The sequence below is a fragment of the Megalops cyprinoides genome, chromosome 3 (genome assembly GCF_013368585.1).
Source record: "Megalops cyprinoides isolate fMegCyp1 chromosome 3, fMegCyp1.pri, whole genome shotgun sequence".
NCBI lineage: Eukaryota > Metazoa > Chordata > Actinopteri > Elopiformes > Megalopidae > Megalops > Megalops cyprinoides.
Window position 1 is genome coordinate 47,511,063 of NC_050585.1, and position 22,318 is coordinate 47,533,380.

The 22,318-nt window shown below is 45.5% G+C and overlaps 1 protein-coding gene across 2 annotated transcripts in view; it reads right to left on the bottom strand.

Annotated features, from left to right (window-relative positions):
• ammecr1 (AMMECR nuclear protein 1) overlaps nucleotides 1–22,318 on the bottom strand; it is a 51,612-nt gene continuing 29,294 nt past the window's right edge. Inside the window, exons 3-6 of one of the 2 annotated variants that reach the window (XM_036523567.1) lie at nucleotides 16,788–16,902; nucleotides 10,867–10,957; nucleotides 10,141–10,237; nucleotides 1–5,332 (exon numbers count right to left, since the gene is read on the bottom strand). In XM_036523567.1, the coding sequence (XP_036379460.1) occupies nucleotides 5,218–5,332; nucleotides 10,141–10,237; nucleotides 10,867–10,957; nucleotides 16,788–16,902 (418 nt within the window). In that variant the 3' untranslated portion in view covers nucleotides 1–5,217. The remainder of the gene's footprint in view (nucleotides 5,333–10,140; nucleotides 10,238–10,866; nucleotides 10,958–16,787; nucleotides 16,903–22,318) is intronic. The other variant, XM_036523568.1, reaches the window with a different exon arrangement.

Here is a 22,318-nt window from a genome sequence, read left to right on the forward strand (position 1 = left end):
TTTTTTTTTTTGGTTTGTCGATTCCTACATAAATACTGCTTAGGGTCCTTCGGTGGACTTCGCCATATTTGTTTTTGCATGGCATCTAGCTCACAAAGAACTTTCCGCTGTCGCCGATACAGAGGAGCATTACAGAAAAAAAAAAACATCACTCAAAACGGGGATTGACAATGCCTTGAGGAGACGTCAGAGCCGGCTCCGAAGAGCCTGGCGAAGCAGCCTACCTTTGCAGTACGACACGGGTATTCAACCTTAGGGTTCATTGTGCAGGAAATGGAGAACAATGTACACTGGAACAAGTGCGGAGATAAAACAAAGCATTGTGTGTGTGTGTGTGTGCTTGGGGTCCCGGCTAGCACGCAACATTCCCCGCGCAACAGCTGTGATGAAACGATAGCGCTTCCACAGCGTCAGCCATGTCGCGGGTATGTTGCGTTTTAGCCGGAGTGAAAGCACATTCAGTCCTGAAGGGAGACAGAGGAGAGGAGGACTGGAGAGGAGGTGAACGGGGGCTGATCTTTGCCATCGGTGTCTCGCCTTAACCATCCGAATGAAGCCAGAGCGGTCACAAAACGGACGCATGCTGAAAGCATTCGTAAAAATACCCCCCCCCTCCTTTTTTTTTTTTTTTAAATAAAATGGGAAATTCCTTCGGCTCACATTTTTTTCTTGATAAACAGCAGGAGATTGCTTTTACCATTGAGATAGCAGGAATGAGGGGGTGGTCCATGAAGGGACATTTGTCTAAAGCCCCATGGAGCCAGAAGGCCAGAACGACCCCCCTCAGGGACCCTCGGAGGAAAAGAGGAAAAAGAACTTCCTACCTAAGAGCTCTCTTCAAGCAGTGAAATTAGTATTCCAGGAGAATTTAAAAAAAAAAAAACAGTAAGGACCTTTATAAGCTGGGGCATAAGGGATGTATCTGAGAATAAAGGGGAGACAGACGGTGAAAGATCTGGTAATCCCCTCAAGAGAGCACTGTGGGATTAATGTGGGTCGTAGAAGAGGTGCGGGGTTGGGGGACATCAATTCTCTTATCTGCTGATCAATTGTAGAGGTCTCTGTGCAAATCCAGCCACCCACTCTAACTCTCTAATGTTACCTGCAGACTGGCTATGTAATCCTCTCTATATGCACTGTAACCATTATCATTTCTGCTGATACTGGAGAAGGGAAAAAAAAAAAGTTTGAAGTACAGTCAAAGGGGTTGCATTCTGAATTTGCTGAAAAACCGAAAATGATTTAATAAAAAAGAAAAAAAAAAAAGGTGAAGCCCTTAGAAACAGTAATATGCCAGGACCCCATTATGAACGCAGGTAACATTTCATTCTTCTCCTGTCTGAATCCAGGCCCACACCATTCACAAAAGCAGACCCTCTGGAGAGAAATGCATGGCCATACCTTTTTTGACATGCCCCGCCCACAGTGAGCAAAGGGGGCACCTGATTTAGTGAGACTCTCATTGTTGAGCATGTGACGACCAGCCCCCACGTTCCCCCCCTTTGCACAGGAGAGAGTACCTTTGTTCCAGACCAGAGAGTGAATAGAGATGACTGGTACCTCTGCTGGTTATTATACCCAGTCCAGGAATGAATGCGCTCGTTTGATGCCACGGTCTACTACACAACAGACGGGCTGAAAGCTATGCCCATTTCCCCCAGGCCGCGAGGAGAGGGAAGATTCGCTGTCCTTGTCCTTGCAAACCGGCAGGATTTGATTTCACCATTACACTGGTTAAGAAACACCTGTAAAACAGATCTGCATATATCAAGGATAATAATTTTTTTTTTGTTGATATGATTAATGAGTCCGCATGACCAGTCACATGACTATGACCGCCCCAACACGAGGTCCAATAGCACCATTTTCTCTTTTTTCAATATTTCAATAATCTCTAGCATTAGAAGGAGCATGCTGAGAACAAACGATAGGTCTACTCACATACATACATGCAATAAATGTATTGCATATATGTATTAAACATATATGTATGCAAAAAGACTTGGTATACTTGGTTTTGCAGCAGAAAATACTCAGTTTGTGCTGTATATTATAAAGGACCAGGAAATTAGCGCCCAGCTCCTCTGCAGAGCACAACTCATTCGCACGGGAAAAAAAGCACACAGACGTGTTCCCATGTAAATGCCAGCTAATGGTGTTAAACCTATTGCAATACAGAAAGCTTTATTTTCTGATAAAGAAACAGATTTGTTCCAGTAGCATAACCCTAATGAATAAACAGTCAAAGGACAGGTGGACTGTGAGTTATCCCTACTAGGCACTGAAGACATGACAATCCCATTCAACTGCAAAATGGTCTGTATTAGTCACTGTTGTTATTACTCTCTCTCAAATACGTCTAACTGCAGTTTCACTTTTTTTTTTTTTTTTTTTACTTAAATATTAAACTCAGGGAAAGTGTCTGGCTGAACCTCCTAAGAACACACCCAGTATAGTAGATGACCCTTGGGGGCTTGGTTGGTACGGCCAGCCAAACTACCCCAAGGTTCCCCCCCCCCCCGCTAAAACAGGAGCTCTAGGTGCCCCTGTGAGTGCGTGCGATAAGCGCTACTGGCCCCATGAGAGTGCCATCTGCCCCACCGTGTGACAGAGGGTATTTCTGTGCTGACCTAATTAAGGCTTCCTGCCCTGTTGGCATGATGACCTCCACCTCACCGCGGTGACTCAAACAGAAGAGAGCCCGTGGCGCTAATGTACTGGTCCTTGTTTATTAAATCACTCATTAAGGCAACACAACTGAAATGGGTCGTTTTGTTTTAGATTCTAGGAGCTGTAGGGTTGCTGTGGATGGAATCCCAAAAGCCCTTATTTTTTTTTTTTATAGAAAGAAACAAACTACTCTGTGGATCAGGTTGTGTAAAGCCATCTCAAAGATCTCTCAAGGACTTGCAACTTCAACTGAAGGCCTTAAAAAGAAAGGATCCAAGATGTACAGGCATTTAAATAATACCTGTAATAATAGGTCTGTTTTACAATACATTGGAAATATAATACATTGTACAAATTTAGGAAAAGATGGGTCCTGGTATTTTAAGCTAATAAAATGACTCAAGATTTGAAACCAGTAACTGTTTAAATGGAGAACTGTGAAGAAGCAAAGCGTCTATTTTTTGCCCTTCGATATTAAAGTTTGATCTTTTTAAGATGGCTTATCCAACCCATCCATGTTTCCACTGAGTCTACTCCTGCCTGCTTTTTCTGTGACTGACTGGAACAAGAAAATGCTCACTCACTGTAGTGAAACCATCTTGTCTGATCACACATACTGAAGAAACAACTGTCTCCAGTTTTCTGTAGCATACAATGAATTAAAAAAAAGGCAGACCACAAATAGACGTCAACACGGCCACTACACAACTGATGTACTTTGGAACAAAAAATAAAATGTATGGTCACACTCTAAACACGTAACCTACATAACATCAATATGACACCTCCAGATTTATCATGACATTAGCTTCCATAAATGTTCTTAATGATTATGGCAACGACCATGCAGTTTTAACGTTTTCACAAGTCAGTAGGAACATTTGGCTGCTACCGTATATAATGTGAGCTTTACAGCAATATCCTTCAGCTACAGTGGTACCAGACAGATACACTACGTACAGCCAGGACTGTGAGACCTTCAGCACTCCGAAGCCTTGAGGTATTTCAAATGTGACCCATGCTGACAGCAGACAGCGGTAGAAAGCTGACACAGATGGGCGGGGAAAGGTCGTTACACACCCAGAATCCTCAGCAGAGGACACGCCCACAACACGATGCCCAGAGAGGAACCCCCGGACCACAAAAGCCAGCGGTTCCCTGAGAAACCGTCTCCTCAGAAACAGAAACGGCCAATCGCGCGACGCCACCTGAACAACCGACCGCTGTCACGACGAAAAGTGTGCATTAGAAGAGAAATATGGCTTTTAGTTAAGTTTAAGCTCGCCCCTGTTCGAACACCCAAGTCTCGCACATTTGTTTTCCTCTCTCGGTGACGAGGACAGGGAATTGGGATGGAGGTCTTATCAGAGAGCACAGTGATTGCACCGTCTTCGTGAAGAATTACCAGTCGGCCGCCAAACTCCCCCCCCCCGCCACCCTGACTAGTTCCAACCTGTTACACAAGGCTTGCTTTTTGGAGACCATGACAAGTCATACGCTGCAGAAAATATTTCTGATACAGACTGGCAAAGAACGGAGAACCTCCACCGTAAAAAGTTGAAGTAGAATGGCTTGCTCCATTACTTTTCTCAGGTAAAAATAGTAAAAAGCTAAAATAAAATTACATTTGACTGTTACACCAAGCCAACTTGATTCAATTCCATTTTGCAGATGTTATAACAAAAACACCATGAATGCCCAAGGGTGGTTTCTCTCAAGTTTGTGGCATCATGAGTAATATTTTGGCATTGCCTAATTTCTAATTTATCTAGCGGTTTCAAACTCTGTCCGGTTCGTCTACAATTACAAGTTGGCTTCTAATTACACACGAGAAAACGCTAACACGATTGTTGGCTACCAATTAACTGGGCTAACTGCGACCTGCTCTTTAGCTCTACAATCCTACAATCCTGGTTATACAAGAACCTACATCAAGCTTCACCTAGCTCACTTACAAGTTTCCAAAAAGCGCACCACCCTTCACGACAATCACAAATTCTAGAGAGAAACACACAGAGAAATTAAATCAAACCTCAAGACCTGCAGTTGCCAACATGTTACACAAAACAATGTAAATCTGGCTGACAAGAAATTATAAAATAGGAAAAAAAGAAATAAAACTACCTTACCTATATGAATGCACTACTAAGCTTAGCATACACAAACTAAAAGCAATACCTTTCTGCAAGACTAACCCATCATATATTCCACTTCCTTCCATCCACAGACACAATAAACCTGATTAGGATTGTTGGAAAAAAATCGACTATTTATTCATTACTTTTAAGAATAAGGAGGAAACGGGATTATTAATGCTGCAAAAACTAACTTAATAAGGAGGATAAAAGGATTTTTTTTTTCTCGTCATAATCAAATGATGCTGTGGCCGCCCGCTGCCATGCCGCCTGTCTGAAAAACAGTCAGCATGGCAACGGAAACTATCATCATAAAATGGTACAGTAGTAGAGATAGCTAGACCAGGAAGGGGCGGGCTCTCCTGGGAAGAGGTCCGCGGAGAGGTCCAGTGACTGGTCATGCGGCTCGGTGTCAGGAATAATGGTTGTAGGGTGGGAGAGGGTGCCCGATGCCGTTCTGGTAGTGATGGTGCTGGCGGTGGCCGATGTACTCCGCGTAGCTCATCGTCATCTTTTCGCTACGATACCTGCGCGGGAGAGGAGGGAGGAAGGAAGTCGAGAGTGAGCAGGCCGAAGCCTTGTGTCCCCACAACACCCCCCCCCCCCCCCCCTTCACCGAACACACAAAAAACAGCATGGCTCCATTCACACAGCCTGTCGCTATGAGAATGTGAAGATGTTCACCTTTTAACACTCACTTGAGACCCTTGTCTGCTAAGGACAAATATATTTAAAACCCTCTCTGCAGTAAAAATGATCAGTTCCCATCTTCTCTGGTGATAAGGTCCTTATTAATTTTACCAAAAGTAACCGTGAAAATCAGACCGCATTCACGTGCTTGGGTTTGGCCTAGGCAAAAGGCATTGTGACGATCCTTTCGAAAAGTTAAACCTTGGCCAAGTTGGCAAGGCACTTGTCTTTAGTGCAAGCTGAGCCCTATGATGTTCACTTCTCTCAGATACCCTGCAACTCTTCAGGTGTCTGTGGAGTACCACCTATCCTCCAACGGACACTCGCTTCACTGTGGTGCACTGTGTATATGGGAGGACCCCATCGGTGTTCAGTGCGCCTGCACCAGCGCAGAATTTGTCAGAGAGTAACATGCCCAATATACAATTGCCAATACTAAACAGGGTTGCATAAAGGAGGAAAAAAAAAATCATAAAAATAAACCTTGAGAGCTACACAGGGGGAAAAAGCAGCACAGCTCTGGGACAGAATCGCTGTACTGCTATGGTAATCAGTTCTTTTTGTTGTTCTCAAGAGGGTGTCCTTGTTACTTCAAGCATTCTCACCTAAATACAACAATCTGTTGATTCCATGGACAATGGTTAGCTCAGTGCTTGTGCTGTGATTGTGTGCCAGGAATGACCACACTCATCGGCCTCGTTATACTGTTTGCCTGAAGAAGTCGTAAAACACTGAATCTTCCCGGGGTAAGGAGGGTGTGGGTGAGAGCAGAAAGATTAGGAAAAGAAAACTCCCAGATCTACTGGCACTCTGCTGTCAAAAGGGATTATGATGAACAGAAAAACAAAGGAGACATGCATTTGATTCTGTGAAAATAAGTTCAGAAAGCAATCACGCTCTAATCACACTTTGTTTGTTTGGTAAAAAGGAAGTTTTTTTTCCCCTTCAAATTACTATCTGGCCATTTGGAACATTAGCTTCCAAATGGAACACTGAGCAGGCACTATGCAGAATTCCACGGATATGATAGACCCCTTACTTGCGAATATTCTTTCAATCTATTTTATCTGCAGTGACTGTGAAATGTAGTTGTGCACAGCAGAGGCTGTCTGCAAATGCAGAGAATTATTTTACCTGCCATCAGTGGAATGATCTATCCCTGTAGAAGCTGAACAGCCACTGAGAGCTCTATATGCATCAAAAGCATGGAGAGATATTGTTTGATGGGACAATCAACACCAATCCCCAGCTGTCAGATTCGAGCAAAAAAAAAAAAAAATCCAGTCTCTGTCTTGGTTTACATCACCACTATTGTCTGTTGCCATGTGCAAAACGTATGCAGAATGCATCATCGATGATCACGGCAAATGTACCTGCAGATTTATGCACCAGGTATCAATGCATCTGAAAAGCTGTGTCAACAACCCAGTGCGTGCGGCTCCATTGTGATGGGATTAGGGTCTGGGGGGGGGGGGGCTCTTTCCATGGAGTGAATGTGCATCGCGGGGCCTGGAATCTCAGCGGCGGAATGCTATTGTACAGGGATAAGCACCTGCAATCAGTGCAACTGCAAAAATCAGTGCGTCTGAATAAGGGCGTCAGCACCTCATTCTGCACGCGGCTATTGTGACGGGTTTGAAGCGAGAACCGCGCCGTGGCGTGAGTCTGCGTCATTGTGCCTGGTATCCAAGCTGGGAAGTTGCATTATCGGTATTTAAGCATAGGTATAAGTGACTAAGGTTGCTTCTATTCACATCTGAAAACGTGACCAGCTGGAACAAATGCAAATTATGAACATCCTGTTTTTTTTTTTTTTTTACGGACCCAGAATTAGCAATTAGCCAGACAGCCAGAACAAGAACATAAGACAAATATACACCTTTCAAAGCCCTACGCATATCTTACCATGTAATTTTACTCACGGCCCCTTTTGAAATGACAAGAGTAACTGAAGCTAAAAAAAAAAAAAAAACCCTTCTACAGACTTGTGTACATGTAGCAAGCAAACTATACTAAATAGAGGAGCTGAAAACTTGATTCGCTCACGCGAAAATACATTATTAACCGTATACACACTCACAGCTGTTCTCTGTAGCAGGGAGGGCTAAATGGAGTCAATGCACTTTGGGATAAACCAGTGACATTTTTAGATGAACAAGGGAAATAACCTAACTGTACACATAGCTGCTCAGTCTGATATCCATAGCCACCTAATGAGCCAATAAATGGCTAACTTGATTTGACCACGGAAGTGTCTATCAAATGCTTTCACAACCATTTTTAAACAGTTTATAAATTTAAATCAGCTCAGGGCCATTGGGAACATTTGTTTTGAGTGGGTACTATGCAGAATTTTCTTACTGTAACATGCTGGGGTGGACCTCTTCTTTACTAAAAGGAAATACTGCACGCAGTAACTCTGTGATACTTCAGTGTTCAAAAACAAAAGCAAAAGTAAGACTTTGATGACCAGTCTTCAGATTGACAAATGGCCTCACAGTGATCTATAACCAGAAGACAAAGAGAGGCAAATCAGACAAAGATATATCCTTCGCGTTTACAGACACAACAGTCCCCTGGAATGTGCTTGCGTCTCGAACTCAAGTGCCCAGGGACTACAGCAAACACGGGGTGTGGGGCTCTGCATTCCAGGGGAGCATCGTCTTTGCTCAGCTGCGAATCTTTTCGACCTGCGTTGCTCGCAGGCCACGTTACAGCTGTGGAGCCAGCGGGTCAAGACGTGATGGGTCTAAACCATATGACCAAAGCAGATGGTTTAGCGGCGTGCCGGCCATCTGCTCAGAAGGGCCTGGCATTAGGGCACAAGGGGCACACCCTTACCACTACCCAGAGGGGGCGCTAGACCACAAAAGTAGGGGGCCGGCAGTAAAGCCCAAAGGAGAATTTCCTCACTGCTGTCTTCTTCTCATGATCACATTTGACATATAGACTGACGTCATTGTTGACTCCTGCAAATCAAGGCTTGAAATCTAGTCTCTGACTGAATTATCAGTCAAAGGCAATGTTCAAGTGATAACCTCGTACAAGGCTGAAGTGCCACATGGACAAAGGCACATAGCACATAGCTTTTATGACATACTATTCAGTGTTCCTTCTGCCTCTCCAAAAACCCTTGTAGTTGCTGCGTTTAATCAATGGTCATGATTTCTCTCTCAGGATGTCCTGGACTACTCCCAAGAACACTGACCACTCAACTAAACATCTCCTTTACCCATCTCGGAGACGCTACATTCTGCAAAGGAACCTCTCCAATCCTCTGTCTTGATTCCTCAAAACTTTTCTGCGGTCTTTGAAACACTGAACCATCATGTCTTTCTGTCTACCGAGACAGTAATGGGGCACCTTGGGCAATGTTCTTAACTGGGTCTCATCCTACCTTTCTGGGAACTCCAACCAGGTGGCCTGGGAAGAGGCTGTATCAACAACTCTCAGGGCTTTAAACTAGAGTTACCCTGGGCTCTGTACTTGGACCCCTTCTGCTCTCTCTGTATACAAGGTTCTGGTATTTCTTCACCTGGTTTCTCATACCTCTGTTACACTGATGACGCTCAATGGTTCTCCCTTTTCCCCACGACACACACATTTCATCATACTTCTTGGCTCTCCTAGGTAACGTCTCATCATGGAGGTATAATCACCACCTGAGTCTCAATCTGGTTAGCTTTTCCAGATCTCTGCTAAATCTTCTCTTTGCAAAGGGGCAGGAGTGGATCGCTCTCCATTATCTATTCTCCTATATATTGTAACGGAGACTCCACTGACACAAGCAGGACAGGGAGAGAGCCCCATGAAGTCCCTCTCATTTCTGAAGAGGTCATGGCGCTGTCCCAAACCTTATCCCAGGTTGGGGACAGCACTGATGAAGTAAAGTTACCCCGGATGGCCTCCGCCTAAAGGGGAAAACGGGTGAGAGGACAGCAGAACGAGGGAAGCACGTTATCGATCAGCCGAATTGACAGGAGCTGCCAGCCGGCAATCTGAATCAGCCAGCCGGCAAAATGGATCAGCCAGCCAGCACCCTGAATCAGCCAACCAGCAGCCTGGATCTGCCAGCCTGTCTGAGCGGGCCAATAACACAGCACCAATCAACCACCACATCACTAATTATCCCCTGCAGACGTCCCCTCTCTCCCCATACATCAGAACCTGTTCACAATGATAAAGAGTTGCTGGGTAACTTCATCTCAGACCACGCGATACTATTGGAGCAAATGATGCATCTGTGTGGTATTTCATTTGCATGCTAATTCTGTAACAGACACATTCTGCAACAAATTTAAAGTAATGAATGTGAACAAGATTAATTCAGTGGGAAAAGAACACAAAACACACTCACGCACGTACACACACACACACACACACAAAAGCTTTTTGATTTTGAGAACATATGCGGGTTAGGTTTGAGCAGCAGCTGTGTAATTAAGAGCCTGGAGAGTAAAGTTTAGAGGCAACTCAAACACTCATAATGAAGCCCTGTGGGCCACTCATCTGATACTGACATCACACTTCAGAGGAGTCGCTGCATAAGAACAGAACCATTAGACTGTTCACCTGCTCCCAGAGCAAAGTAAGGAGTGCAGCATATGAACAGATGTGTGCGTGAGAATCAATATAATTCTCTTACCTGGTCAATTTAATGGTCTTCCTGAAGTCATTTGTGATGGGAGCTTTGTAACCTCCCTTTCGTAGTAAGGAATCTATGGTCTGAATGTGGTCCCATCCTGCGGAAGAGACAGGTTCAGGGAGAGGAGAATGAGAACAGTGCAGTGCTGCTGCACCCTCTCTGTACCCCAAAAGGGCCTCGCCGCATTATCCTTCAGGCAAGCAACATCCTGCAATGGGATCTGAACCGACAGCAAGCTAGCTCAACACTTCCAGTGGCCCACCCTGTCTGTCTAATCCCTGTGCATCGTCCCTGCAGCACGGCCAGCTTAGTCTGCTCACAGATGGCTGGTTACTCTCGGGCTCTGGGGAAGGACTGGCTCTCACAGGCAGCTCTTTAGAGGGAAGCAGGCCTGGAGCCTGCTGGTGACTGATGCTTTGGCATTTGCAAGCCAGCGCTTGTGGTCACAGCTACTATGACGCACAAGACCACAAGGGCATTAACAAGAAGCAAACAAATGCTGTGAAGGAGCTTAACCATTCTGCTGGTCATTTTCATCTTTTCTGATTTGCCATCTAGTGGCAAAAAAGGGTGCTGTTACTACTTAGGGGGAGATGGCCACTCAGTGACTCAGCAGCACAGCTGTTTCTAGAACCACTCCTTGCAGCAGCAGCCAAGAAATGGGACGTATGTGTGAGCACAGTGATCGAGTGTGATTACTATCAATCCACGGATATCCACACTCACCTTGCTCCTTCGCGACCTCTGGCAGGTAGGTGGCGGTGCGCTTTGATCCTTTTTCATTGAAAAATTCTATCCTAATGCCGTGTACACCCACCTGCAAGAGGAAGAGTGACATGCCGGTCAACATTAAAAAAAATTAAAAAAAAAAAAAAAAAAAAAAACACCTTTGAGTTACAGCTTCCCCAGTTTTCAAATTCCCAACAAAGAAACTTCATTTACTTTAAGGCTGGGTTCAAGAGTTATGCCAAATTCAACAGATTTCCTTTCCATGTGAGAACTTATGCACCTGATTGAGCTTATTGCTTCCAAAAATCAACCCAATTCAATACAGTGCCAATTCTGTCACATAAAAAAGGGAATATTTTTTGGGGGGTAGACCTCTGAGGCCAGGATTTGGCACCTCAGCTGTAGGGGTTCTATGTAGACCTGTGTGTATATTTGCGATTGGTAAATAGGGTGACTGGTCGTCTCCACGGGAGAGCCATATCCTCTCAGGCTTGTCTAGCCACTGAGCTAAAGTGTGAATTATTAATACATCAATAATGCTAACCTACTTTTCTAAACAGCGCATCTGCGCAACTCTCCGCCGAGATCAAATTACTCTCAATACCTTCTGTCACAAAGCGCCAAAGGTTTATTCTCCATTTAGGGTGAAGTCCATTTCAGTGCCCATGCTTAGGGCTGCTCCCATATCTTCCTCACAAATCTGCCTGGAGCTTTTCCCAAGGCTGACAGTTCCCAGACTATCATCTTCCCATTAATCAATACAACACTTACTTTGGTCCTTTCTATTACCAGAACTGGCTTTATCAGAGTACAATAATGTCCATTTTTATTTCTCTCCCGCATTAGCAGACAAGAGAGTTGCAAGAATTCCTAATATTCTCAACATGGAAGACAATGGAAAATGCAGTCTAAACAATGTTCAGTTCTGCGCTGCAAAGGGTACATGCAAACAGAAAACAATGCTAGATTATCTTCAGTGGTATGAAGACCCTTTCATAGCATGTGGGCCATAGACTCAGGAGACAACAGGAGAATGCCTGCAGGCAGACGCAGGTGTCAGACACAGCGAGTACTGGTTGGGTGGGTCACACACTGCAATATCCACCTCTAGAAAGTATACATCTAAATGCTAGGAAATAGATGTAGTATAAAGCAGCCAAAAGGCTATTAGTATTGCTAATCATGCAGACATGTTATATGTACCTAGTGATGTCCACTGTTCCAAAACGGTCTCTTTGCCACTGAACTGTCACATGGCCAAATGTTACCCTGAGAGAGTGCCAATGTAAATTGTAAATGATAGTAAGTTTTATTTGAAATATTAACATAAAATAGTGAAGTAGGCTGTAGAATTAAAACCCTAAGGGCCAATGCTTCCTGGAGTAGTTCCACACTGTTCCTCTATGGAGCACTGCATTTGATCATGGCAATGTCTCAAGGTGCAATGCTGCTATGACCCATTTATTCTTAAATAAGGAGATACTGAACTTTATATACCGCACGCTGAAAATTGTCGCAGCCACTGAGGACTCCATCAAAGTCAAAAGCGACCGGAGCTCCCAGCTAAACCGGAAAGGTCTGCAGAGTTCATAAAGTCTCTTTTTAGCCATCAAACTACTGGAACACAAGCCCTCAGAAGACAATGCAGCAATTGTGTTCTGCAGTGCTGAGCAGACTGCTCTCCCTGTTCGTCAGCCCAAAAATGACCAAAAGTGCCCCACTATCACTGACTCTTGCAGCAATGATAATTAAGCTTCCACAGAGCGGTGTTTCTTTGAGCAAATGGAGATTACATTTCCTTTTAATTCCATTACTGTAGTTTAAACCCACAGGACATCACCCGCCCAGTCACGGTCCCAAACAATTTGGATTGAAACACTTCGGAGGCAATGAAGCTTTGCCGAAGATTACGGAATTAGAAGGCCACTTCCTTGTCCCGTGTTATTATTGAATTCTGCAAAACTCGAGCTCCCTTCAGGCCGGCTCCCGCTCGCCTGCAAATGGAGACCTGCTGGTCTGCTGTATCAGAATAAAAGGCATGACAGCCTCTGCCAGGATTAGCGCCGGCATATAATGTAATGAACAATGAAAAGGAGACCAGAGGGGTGGAAGTGGAGCCGGCGTGCGTTTAGAGGAACAATGGCAGCCGGGGTCAGGGGATGTTCTCTCTGCACTCTGGAAGGGAGAGAGACGCAGAGAGCTGCCCGCGTGTCACCCTGTCAGTCCGGGGACACTCCCCGTCTGTGTGTCCGATTACGTAGAGGGGGCTGGGACCGTGCGTTTGAGTCATCGTTGCTTTGGGTCTAATGCCGGCTTAGTCTGTGGGGCTGATTGCATGTCGAAGCTGGGACAAAAGCCGCTATTGGCACCAAGCCCCCTGCTCCAAGGAGGCAGACCTCGTCTTTTTCAACCAGGGCTCTCAGACATGCAACTGGGGGCAGTGAACTTGTGCGAGATGTGAAACACTAAACCAGTATGCTCCCTTACAGCTAATTATGTCTGGTAACAGAGCTGGTATGCTCCTATACCAGAGTGGACAACTGGATTTTTGAACATGAAGGACATCCATACAACATGAGCAAATGAGCTGAAACCATTTCTGACGTTTCCCTCGTGTGACAGAATTAGACCAAGAATTCTCTGGTAAATTCAGGCAAAAAGATTTTATAAAAAGATTTTTTTTAAATTTTATAACTAGGCACACCAGTATGACTTGCAAATATGCCCGCATATGCAACCATTTTTTGAGAGCGTGCGAGTTAAAATTTCACGTGGTCGCATTCGTGCAAGAGCATGATGATCATTAGGCTGTTTTGGTCCCCCTCCAGCATGGGTACTGTGTTAGCCATTGCGGTTAAAAGTAGTACTACTACTTCTTCACTCGCTCAGTCGGTCTCTCCCTACCTGCACTCTCCCTGCCTGTACATGTGCACTGATGATGAAATGTGTGAAACAATCCATTTAGCTGTTACTGGGTTGCAAAGATGAAGCAGTCTATAGCTGATTTTAGCCCCTTCGCACGTTACTTATTTTATGCTTTATGTTGCATGGTTCGCTATGTTTTCACTAGCGTTATTAAGTTTCTCATAGTTTTCAGCTTTTCATAGTTTAATGTTAAATTGCTGTTTCTTCAAAAGCTAGAATTAGCTAGAATTCTTCCAATCTTGTGTTCTACTCACACCGGTTTTAGCATATACACTAAATGGCTAATCACACCGGTGTAACAATACGCGCAAAAAAAAACAACAAAACAAAATGAGGAGAGAGAAGAGGCTGGTGGAGAAGGAGAGCCAACGAAACTGAGAAAGTCGGTAGCACCAGCACTACCAATGGAAAAGTTAGTCTGGAGCCCTATAAACAGACTTGAGTCTAAAGGTCTCAGATGAATCCATAAGTGGTTAGGGAGGGATAGTTACAATGAAGGTGGCTAAAGTGGGCCCCTTCTCATTCCCTTAGGTGGGTCTTGCCTTTGGAAAACAGGAAATTACAGAACTAAACAAAAGACAAAGTTGCAATATTCACAGTAAGTCAAAATTGATAATGGCAAAACAATGCAGAGTCTCTGTTAGGATTGCAGTATCTCCCATTATATACGTTCTGATGTTTTTGAAGCACAAAAACGTGAAATTTCAATTTCAGATAGGCTCACCAAACAGGATTTTTAAAGGTGCTGCGTCATCTTAAAAAGTTCTATAGAGGTGAAGAAATGGCAAACTATCCACTTCTGAAGACAGTTCTCATTTGCTAAATCCCAGAATGCCCTGTGTTTGTGACCTCACTCATAGGGCATACCTGCAATTAAAAACATTTTGAAGCATTTATAATACACTAAAAGCATCTTGGGAATATGTTTTTTCACATGGTTTGTGTATCTTGCCATTGACTGTTCACCTATCAAGACAGCTACACATATACACTTGAAGTTTAAGTTCATTTTGTCCTGCTGCATGCTTTCCAACGCAAACACAGAATTCAGTAAACTGATGTATTTTGAGTATTATGCTGCCAAACTATATTAACTCTTACCAATTTAGAATCATATTCTGTTTCAAGGCAACACTGGCTGTGCCTAAAATGTTAAAGCACACATGGCCTCTTTGGTCAAACACAGGCTACGCTCCGCAGGGCTCACTGTGGCATTAGAAACCTTAGCACACAGGGGAGAGTAAGTGTGGCTACACATGTCATTTCAGCACTTCCAATAATATTTGCGTACTCATACAACATATCCCTCTGAGCCCAGAGTTCCCCTATGCTCGGGCCAAAATATGTTCCACATGTAACGAAAAATAAATACAACTCGTACTTAATCAAATGCAGAAGAGGCATCACAGAGGAGTTATTTTAATAACTCAGTTTCACATACAGAAAAATTGAGCTGTAAAACACTGCTATGATTCGAGGGTGGCGTAACACATTCCAGATGTAAAGATCGTACAAGTGTTCCTAAACGTGGGGTGAGAGGTTTCTGAACTAATGAAACGATGCCAAAAAATTACCCAGTGTGCTCCAAGCTGGCATTTCATGACAGGACATTTAAAAAGGTGGAGTCAGTTGTGCTTATGTGGTTTCAGTTAGCAAGATGTACGCTTCAGGTTGCAGGAGTGCAGTTTACAACAACCGTGTATCGTAACTGACGTATCATTGCATTAACGTTTAGCAGACACTAACAGGTATAGTAGCTGTAATCCTTTTTCCCCTAAAACAAGCATGTGACATTTCCTTGGACTGGTGACATGTCTTAAGAGTAATTTCAGACCACGCTGTGTTTTTCACTCTGCCTTCTTTACTAACCCTAATAATATAGAGTATACAGACTGGTCAGCAGGCTGCATCAGCCCTACTTTGTAAAACATGTTTTTGGCTTAATTTTCTTCCTCACCAAATGTAGTATGTAGTCAGACAGAAAGCGTGGTGTAGTACTAAGGGGCAGGGCTCATACCCTGAAGGGTCATTGGGCCACTGCTGTTGTACCCTTGGGCAAGGTATTTATCCTTCTGTACATGTCCAGCTATACAGATGGATAAAGCTTAACTGTAAGCTATGTTACACGCTCTAGAAAAGAGTCTGTTAAGCTAACGTGATGTGAGGCACTCCTATGTTTCTCACAGTCTTTTTCTACACAGCGCAAGCCAGAACAAATGGGAGCAATCTGCTGTAAAGCTTGACGCTACTCGAGCTGAGCCCTCCCTTGGTATCGCCACGGCGCTGGCATCTGTGTGGAGGGACGCGGGGCGGATTCCTATTGGGAAAATCCCCGGAGGGACAGAGGATCACAGTATCACAAAACCTGAAGTGACTGGAGCCCTTCCCCCCCTCTGTCAGGCCCGAGGGCTTAAGGACGAGCTGATCAGGGGATGACTGTCAGCTGCGTTTTAGGCAGTGTTCGGGGCGGGCACGCCCTCAGAGCGGCGACACGCGATTGGATTAACCAGTCGGGCTGACAGAATGCGCCGCGGCAAACCCGAACAGAACCACAGATTCGATGTGGAGTCCCAGTCCCGTGGTGGATGTAGTTCAGTTATACCGTTTGGAGACAGTGAAGCCGGGTGGAGGGGAAGGGAAAGGGGGTAGGGCTAGCATCATTGTCTCACACTTCTTCACACAACTGAAAGGGAAAAACATGTTCCTTTTGGCCACATCCACCCTTAACATCAAAGAGCAATGCCATGTCCACGTATGTCCTTAAAGGTACTTCCACAGTGAGAAGGGCTCTTGGGACACACAGCTCAGGGGCTGTTTTCAGCTGTGTTCAGAAGGGGGAAAAAGAAAAAAAAAAAAAAACAGACTCAAATGGATGAGGAAACAAGTCACAGTTAAAGGCAGCCGACAAGCTTCCTGAACTGGCTTTGCAGTTGGCAGTTTTTTTGGAATGGAAGTTTGTGGCTTTGCTAGTGGTTCCTCCAGCGGCCTCTTACCTCCCAGTCTAGGTAATCACCAACGTCCTCGAAGTTGGTGAGCAGAGATACTGAGCAGAAGAGGCGCGGCAGCTCGTCCCTCGTCATGGGGGGGAAGCGGCTGTCTTTAAGGGCACTGTGGACACAGGGAGACAAAACAGCCAACTTTTAGACCCGCAAACAACCCGCACCAGGTACCGCAGGACAACCGCGGGGCCACCAGACAGCAAACCATGGAGTCAGAAACATGGACACTTTCATGTATTAACTGGAGTGAGTGAAGCAGTCACATGGCCAGCTTCACTGCCTGAAGAGCCCCAGACACAAAGCAGACCGGCCGCTCTGTACTGCTCCACAAGGACGAGCTCCGCCTCCAGTGTGATGCACAGATGCTAGTGTTAGGCCTGAGAGTGGCCAGAAACCACATAGGCCCTTGGCTGGCACAGTGTATTACTTTAGTTTTTCCTCTGGAGGCTGCAAGCAACACTACGGCCACCTCACAGCTTTCAGTGAAAGCGCTCCTGCAATTGGTCATTCCACTGTCACCAGCCCACAGATCTTTTATGAACAGTCTCAGCGGGGTGTCTGTGCATGGGGGACAATGGCCACATCGCTCTCAGTAGACATGCTGGCGAAACTGTGACACTTAAAATGAAACTGTTATTGACAGACAGAGGGAAAACAGGGGTGCCTTAATCCGGGATGTCACTTTTCACCGAGGCAAGAATTCTGTAGACGTTTCAGAAAGCTACTCACAAAGGCATCTCCCTGCGCGTCAGGCTCCCATTCTAACTGAAGAGAGAGCAACTACTCGAATCAGGCTGCAGCTTCAGAGCAACATTCCCCATACTGCATCAGCCTTCCAGTGCTGTCGAGCAACGCCACAGGGCTCCCTCACAATCTGACTGAACCACACAGTTCCGTACTTCGCTTTGATCTTGCTTCTGTCACGAAACGAAATCAGGATACAATAAGTTAAAAAAGTAAAAGTACATCATTTGACAAGGCCTGCATCCACAGCACAGAAGCCCTGGTTCTGCAGCAGGTTTTCTCCAGACTGTCCTGGTTTCGGGGCCTCTCCTCGTGTCACCCTGCTTCATGAATCTGGCGGTCACCGCCCCCACTCCTCCTGTCAGTACTCTATTTCTCCGTATCACCACAGCGCTAAAAGCAGGCACTGACTGCCTATTTTTACACCTATGCATTTTCACGTGCAGCCCCCCCCCCCCCCCCCAAGCCCCCAGGCATATCCACCATAATCCCCACCTCTGAGCGGTTGCGTAGATGGGGGGGCGATTTAGGGACATCCGTTTCTAAAATGTTGCAGGAGAGGTGCTTTATAAAAGGAGCGGCTGCCAGCTCCCGTGGCGCCGCGCTCCAGTGAGCACGGTCTTAGAGGAAAGTGTACGTTTCGGCGCGCAGGGCTAATGCACGGTAGCATTTAGGTGGCTGCTCTCCGTCCTTTGGAGTCCGGAGGCAGGACCCCGCTGCCTTGACACGCACACATGCATGCACGCACACAGACACGCACGCTGGCAGACATCTCCACCGCAACACACATTCCATCTGTAAGCTTAGCAGCGGATCCTGGAGAGATGTGTTTGTTAGCTTTTGTAACATGCATGCACCTCAACCACTTGAATTATCTAATACATTTGGTTCACTCAAGTATGTTCACTTTCCTGTTCAGAGGAGTTTACAAGGTTTAACACTGGATGAAACTGGATGGTGGCCTTGGAAGGCTGTAAGTGACTAGCCCTGGTTTAGCGGTAGGGTTCTAATCCTAAATGCTAGCACAGGACTGATAATAGTGAGGAGTGCTTAAAGCACCGGGTTACTAACTAGGTGGTAACAGGTTTGAAACAGTGTATTGGGACAAGTCACAACATACATACAACTGATAATGCAGCGTATCTTAGGGACATACTATATTAAAACCATACTATATACTACATATCTCTGAAACAAAAACATTTTCCCATTTGAGACAGAAATGATCACAACACTGATTTATAGAATACAATCTAAAGACAGATGCAATGTATGGATCTCAACTAAGTTATTACCAACACGGGGCACACTTAAAAGTGATAGCATTTATAAGTGAACATACTTTACTCGGTTTGCAGAGTACACTCTTTCTTGTGGTTCCCATTATAAGTTCTGAAACACTGAAAAGAGCAGTTTTAAAAAAATCACAAATTTATGAATGACCTTACACCCACCGCATTTTACATTTCCCAATTTTGCACAATACCAAACTCGGCAGTGCTAGAACCATGAATCATACAGACAAGGAACAACAGGGGAATACAGTTTGAAAATCCCAATCAAATATGGTATTATTAGTTCAAAAGGTTTGAAATTGAATTCTTTTTTAAGGTCACAGGGCTGCAGTGCTCTGAACGTGTGCATCCTAAAGACTTCTCTGCAGAACAGTAATGCTTCCATATCCTTTGTCTCAGCGGAGCACTGCTGTTTTACCCTTGACCAGTGTACTTAATGTGAATTGCTTCAGTAAATAAACAGTTGTGTAAATGAATAAAATCTTAATATCGCACACTGTGTTAAACCTCCTTGGATAAGGCACAGGCATACAAATGAGTAATTACGACGGGACACGTCGAAACCACAAACATGTGGGCTCAAACTGAGGCACAGCTCAGTTCGTATTAGTCATTTTATTTCTCTCTTGCCTAAAACGCCCAGGAGACTCCAACATGCGAGATTGAGCATGTGATATTTATGTCCTCACTACGGTTCTCTGGAGTCTGCAGGTCACTTCAATTGTGCTGATCTTTCCTCAGCACACACACCATGTTATCTTATGATGAGAGACCATCTCTAAATGAGCTCAGCAGCACACACACACACACACACACACAAATACACATACACATACACATACACATACACACACACATACACACACACACGTACACACACACACACTTACTTCACCTCAATATGAATGCACACAAACACCTAACCTGCCCAACCCATCCCAGGCCACCACATACGAACACACACTAAAGTACCGAAATATAACCTTTTAATAACTTGTCTACAGTGTCTTAACCAGCCAAAATATGCCTCTGCACCAGAAATTCCCACTGTACCATCACCTCACTCAGTGCATAACACAAACTGAATTATAGCAGCACAGCACTGGGAGAGCCAGTGAGCCTTTTAGAATAGGTTGCATGCCACTTTAGCAGATGGAAAATCCATGCGTTCAAACGCCTTCGGTTTCCGCTGCGGAATTAGAAGTGACAAATGATGCCTCGATGATCAGAGTACGTTTAAACCTCTTTCCAGAGCAGGGAGGGGGGAGGGGGGAAACACAAAGTAACAAAGTGGTGAGAGCATTAAAAGGCCAGCGCTTTGTGACAGACTGTGATTTATTCCTCACTGTAACTGACTTCAGCATCCGCGGCTACGCCATCGGCATGATAAAGGTAACCTTGACGAGGTAGCCCGTTTCCTGGCAGCAGGTGCAGAGTTAGGGGCAGAGCCTCACTTCCGCACACAGGTACGGCGCTTAAAAGATTACCGCAACGATGTGTACCGCACTGTACTTCAAATCTGTACCTCATCCTCTCTTCATTACAGTTCACTCATAACACCTGCAATATTTTCATAAAGTCACAAGGTGCACAAATCCAGATAAGGAGAGACTTTTGAACAACACAGGGATGGCAGTGTAGAGTAGTGGTAAGGAGCAGGGCTGTTAAATGAAAGGTTGCTGGTTCCATTCCCCGCTGGGGCACTGCTGCTGTACCCTTGGGCAAGGTACTTACCCCAGAATTGCCTCAGAAAATATCCAGCTGTATATAAATGGATAAAATGTATTAAACATGACCCATGTAGGTCGCTCTGCATAAGAGTGTCTGCTAAAATGACAATACTGTAATGTACCGTAACATTTACTACTGCAGTGGCTTCTAGAGAAATCTTCAACAGGCCAATGACAGCAGAAAAGTGAAGGACAACCACCCATTAGGTGACACGGTGACACACACACTAGTCCCTTCCGTTTAGGTGTCAATGTGTCAGAAAACAGTGGAAAAACAGAACAGGGGAAAAAAAAACCCATCCACATTCAGAGCCTGTGTGTTGTTAATTATGTGTGTTAATGATTCACCCTGCACTGTGGGGATTAGATCTCATTAAAGATCGCTGCTCCCAAGTCTCAAATAAATGGCGTGCGATGACAGGCCAGGAAATGACAATTAACATGACCGCGGCCTTCTCCATCTGTACATCCAACTTTGGCCTGCAATAATCAACCTGCCTTTCAGATTGAGTAAGAAACATGACACCGACGCGGCTGGCAAGTCGGAGCGAGCACTCCGACGACTCCGCCGTAACTGCAGCGCTGCCAAACGTGTCATTCTAAGCAATCCTTTCCCCAGGCTTCGTAAAACTCAATCCCAGGAGCCGCGGGCCGGTCGAGAGCCAGGCAAAACCAGCAAGCCGGCGAAAAGGTACGGTCTCTACTGCTTTTCCTGCCCGTGCCCCGCCTACGCAATGAGATCAGAGGTGGAAAAGACGCCCCGCTTTGACGGGCCGAGCGGACGGCCGCGCCCGGTCCCGTGAGACCCAGATGTGAAGTCATCTCCTTGGGCTCCCTCGGACCACACAGAGGTCAGGCACGCTTCAGCGCTTCGCCCTTTCAGAGATGAGGTGGGGGCAGGGTACCGGCTAACAGCAGTGCGGAAGCACTGGAACACATGACAAATCCATATGCTAGACTTATGGCACGTGAGGAATCGTCACGAGACCTCCACTTCTGACGAGCTGCCTCAGGAGAGCTCAACCAGGCCACTCGGCAGACCGAGGGTTGGGGGTTTTTCTTTCTGCATCTCAGCGAAGGCACTGACAGCTTTTTTTTTTTCCTGAGGTCTTTATTTTTACAGTTGGTTCTGAAAAACCTGCCACATGCCTGGAGCAATCTGCTCTCCCACAAAGCCCTGACAGGAACACAAACAAGTGTGACATCTACTGACGCTCACAACTGAGCGGTAGAAGGTACGACGAGCCATGGAAAAGCCGGCGTGTCCGCAGAAAATGGACGCCTCAAACCATTCTGATCATTACGGCGAACATCACTCGCCGCTTGCTGAGGTGTGACATTCCTGCAGATTAGCACAAACAACGCTTTGAGAATGGAGAAATAGGGAGGGAGACAGCCTCTCTTTCTCTCAAAAAGAAAAAAAAAACAGTCACACAGGAAATGTGTGACATGGCAGGCATTGTGAACCAGGTCAACAGAAAGCTACACACGTCCTGACACGGGCGACACCCCACGCCGGAACTACAAAACGGAGAGGGGGGAAGGGGGGTGCACACCACCGCGAAAGCTCATTATTTCCAGTGCATGCAGCACGGATGACTTCAACATTCCGTAGGGACTGTCAGCGAGGCGCAACTCAGTTAGCATGAGTGTCAAAGGTTACCGTGATGGCTGAGGAATCAAGTGACAAAGCATATGACTTCAGTTATCCCCTCCGGAGTTATTGCACAGCCACATAGGAATCCCTCACTCTGAC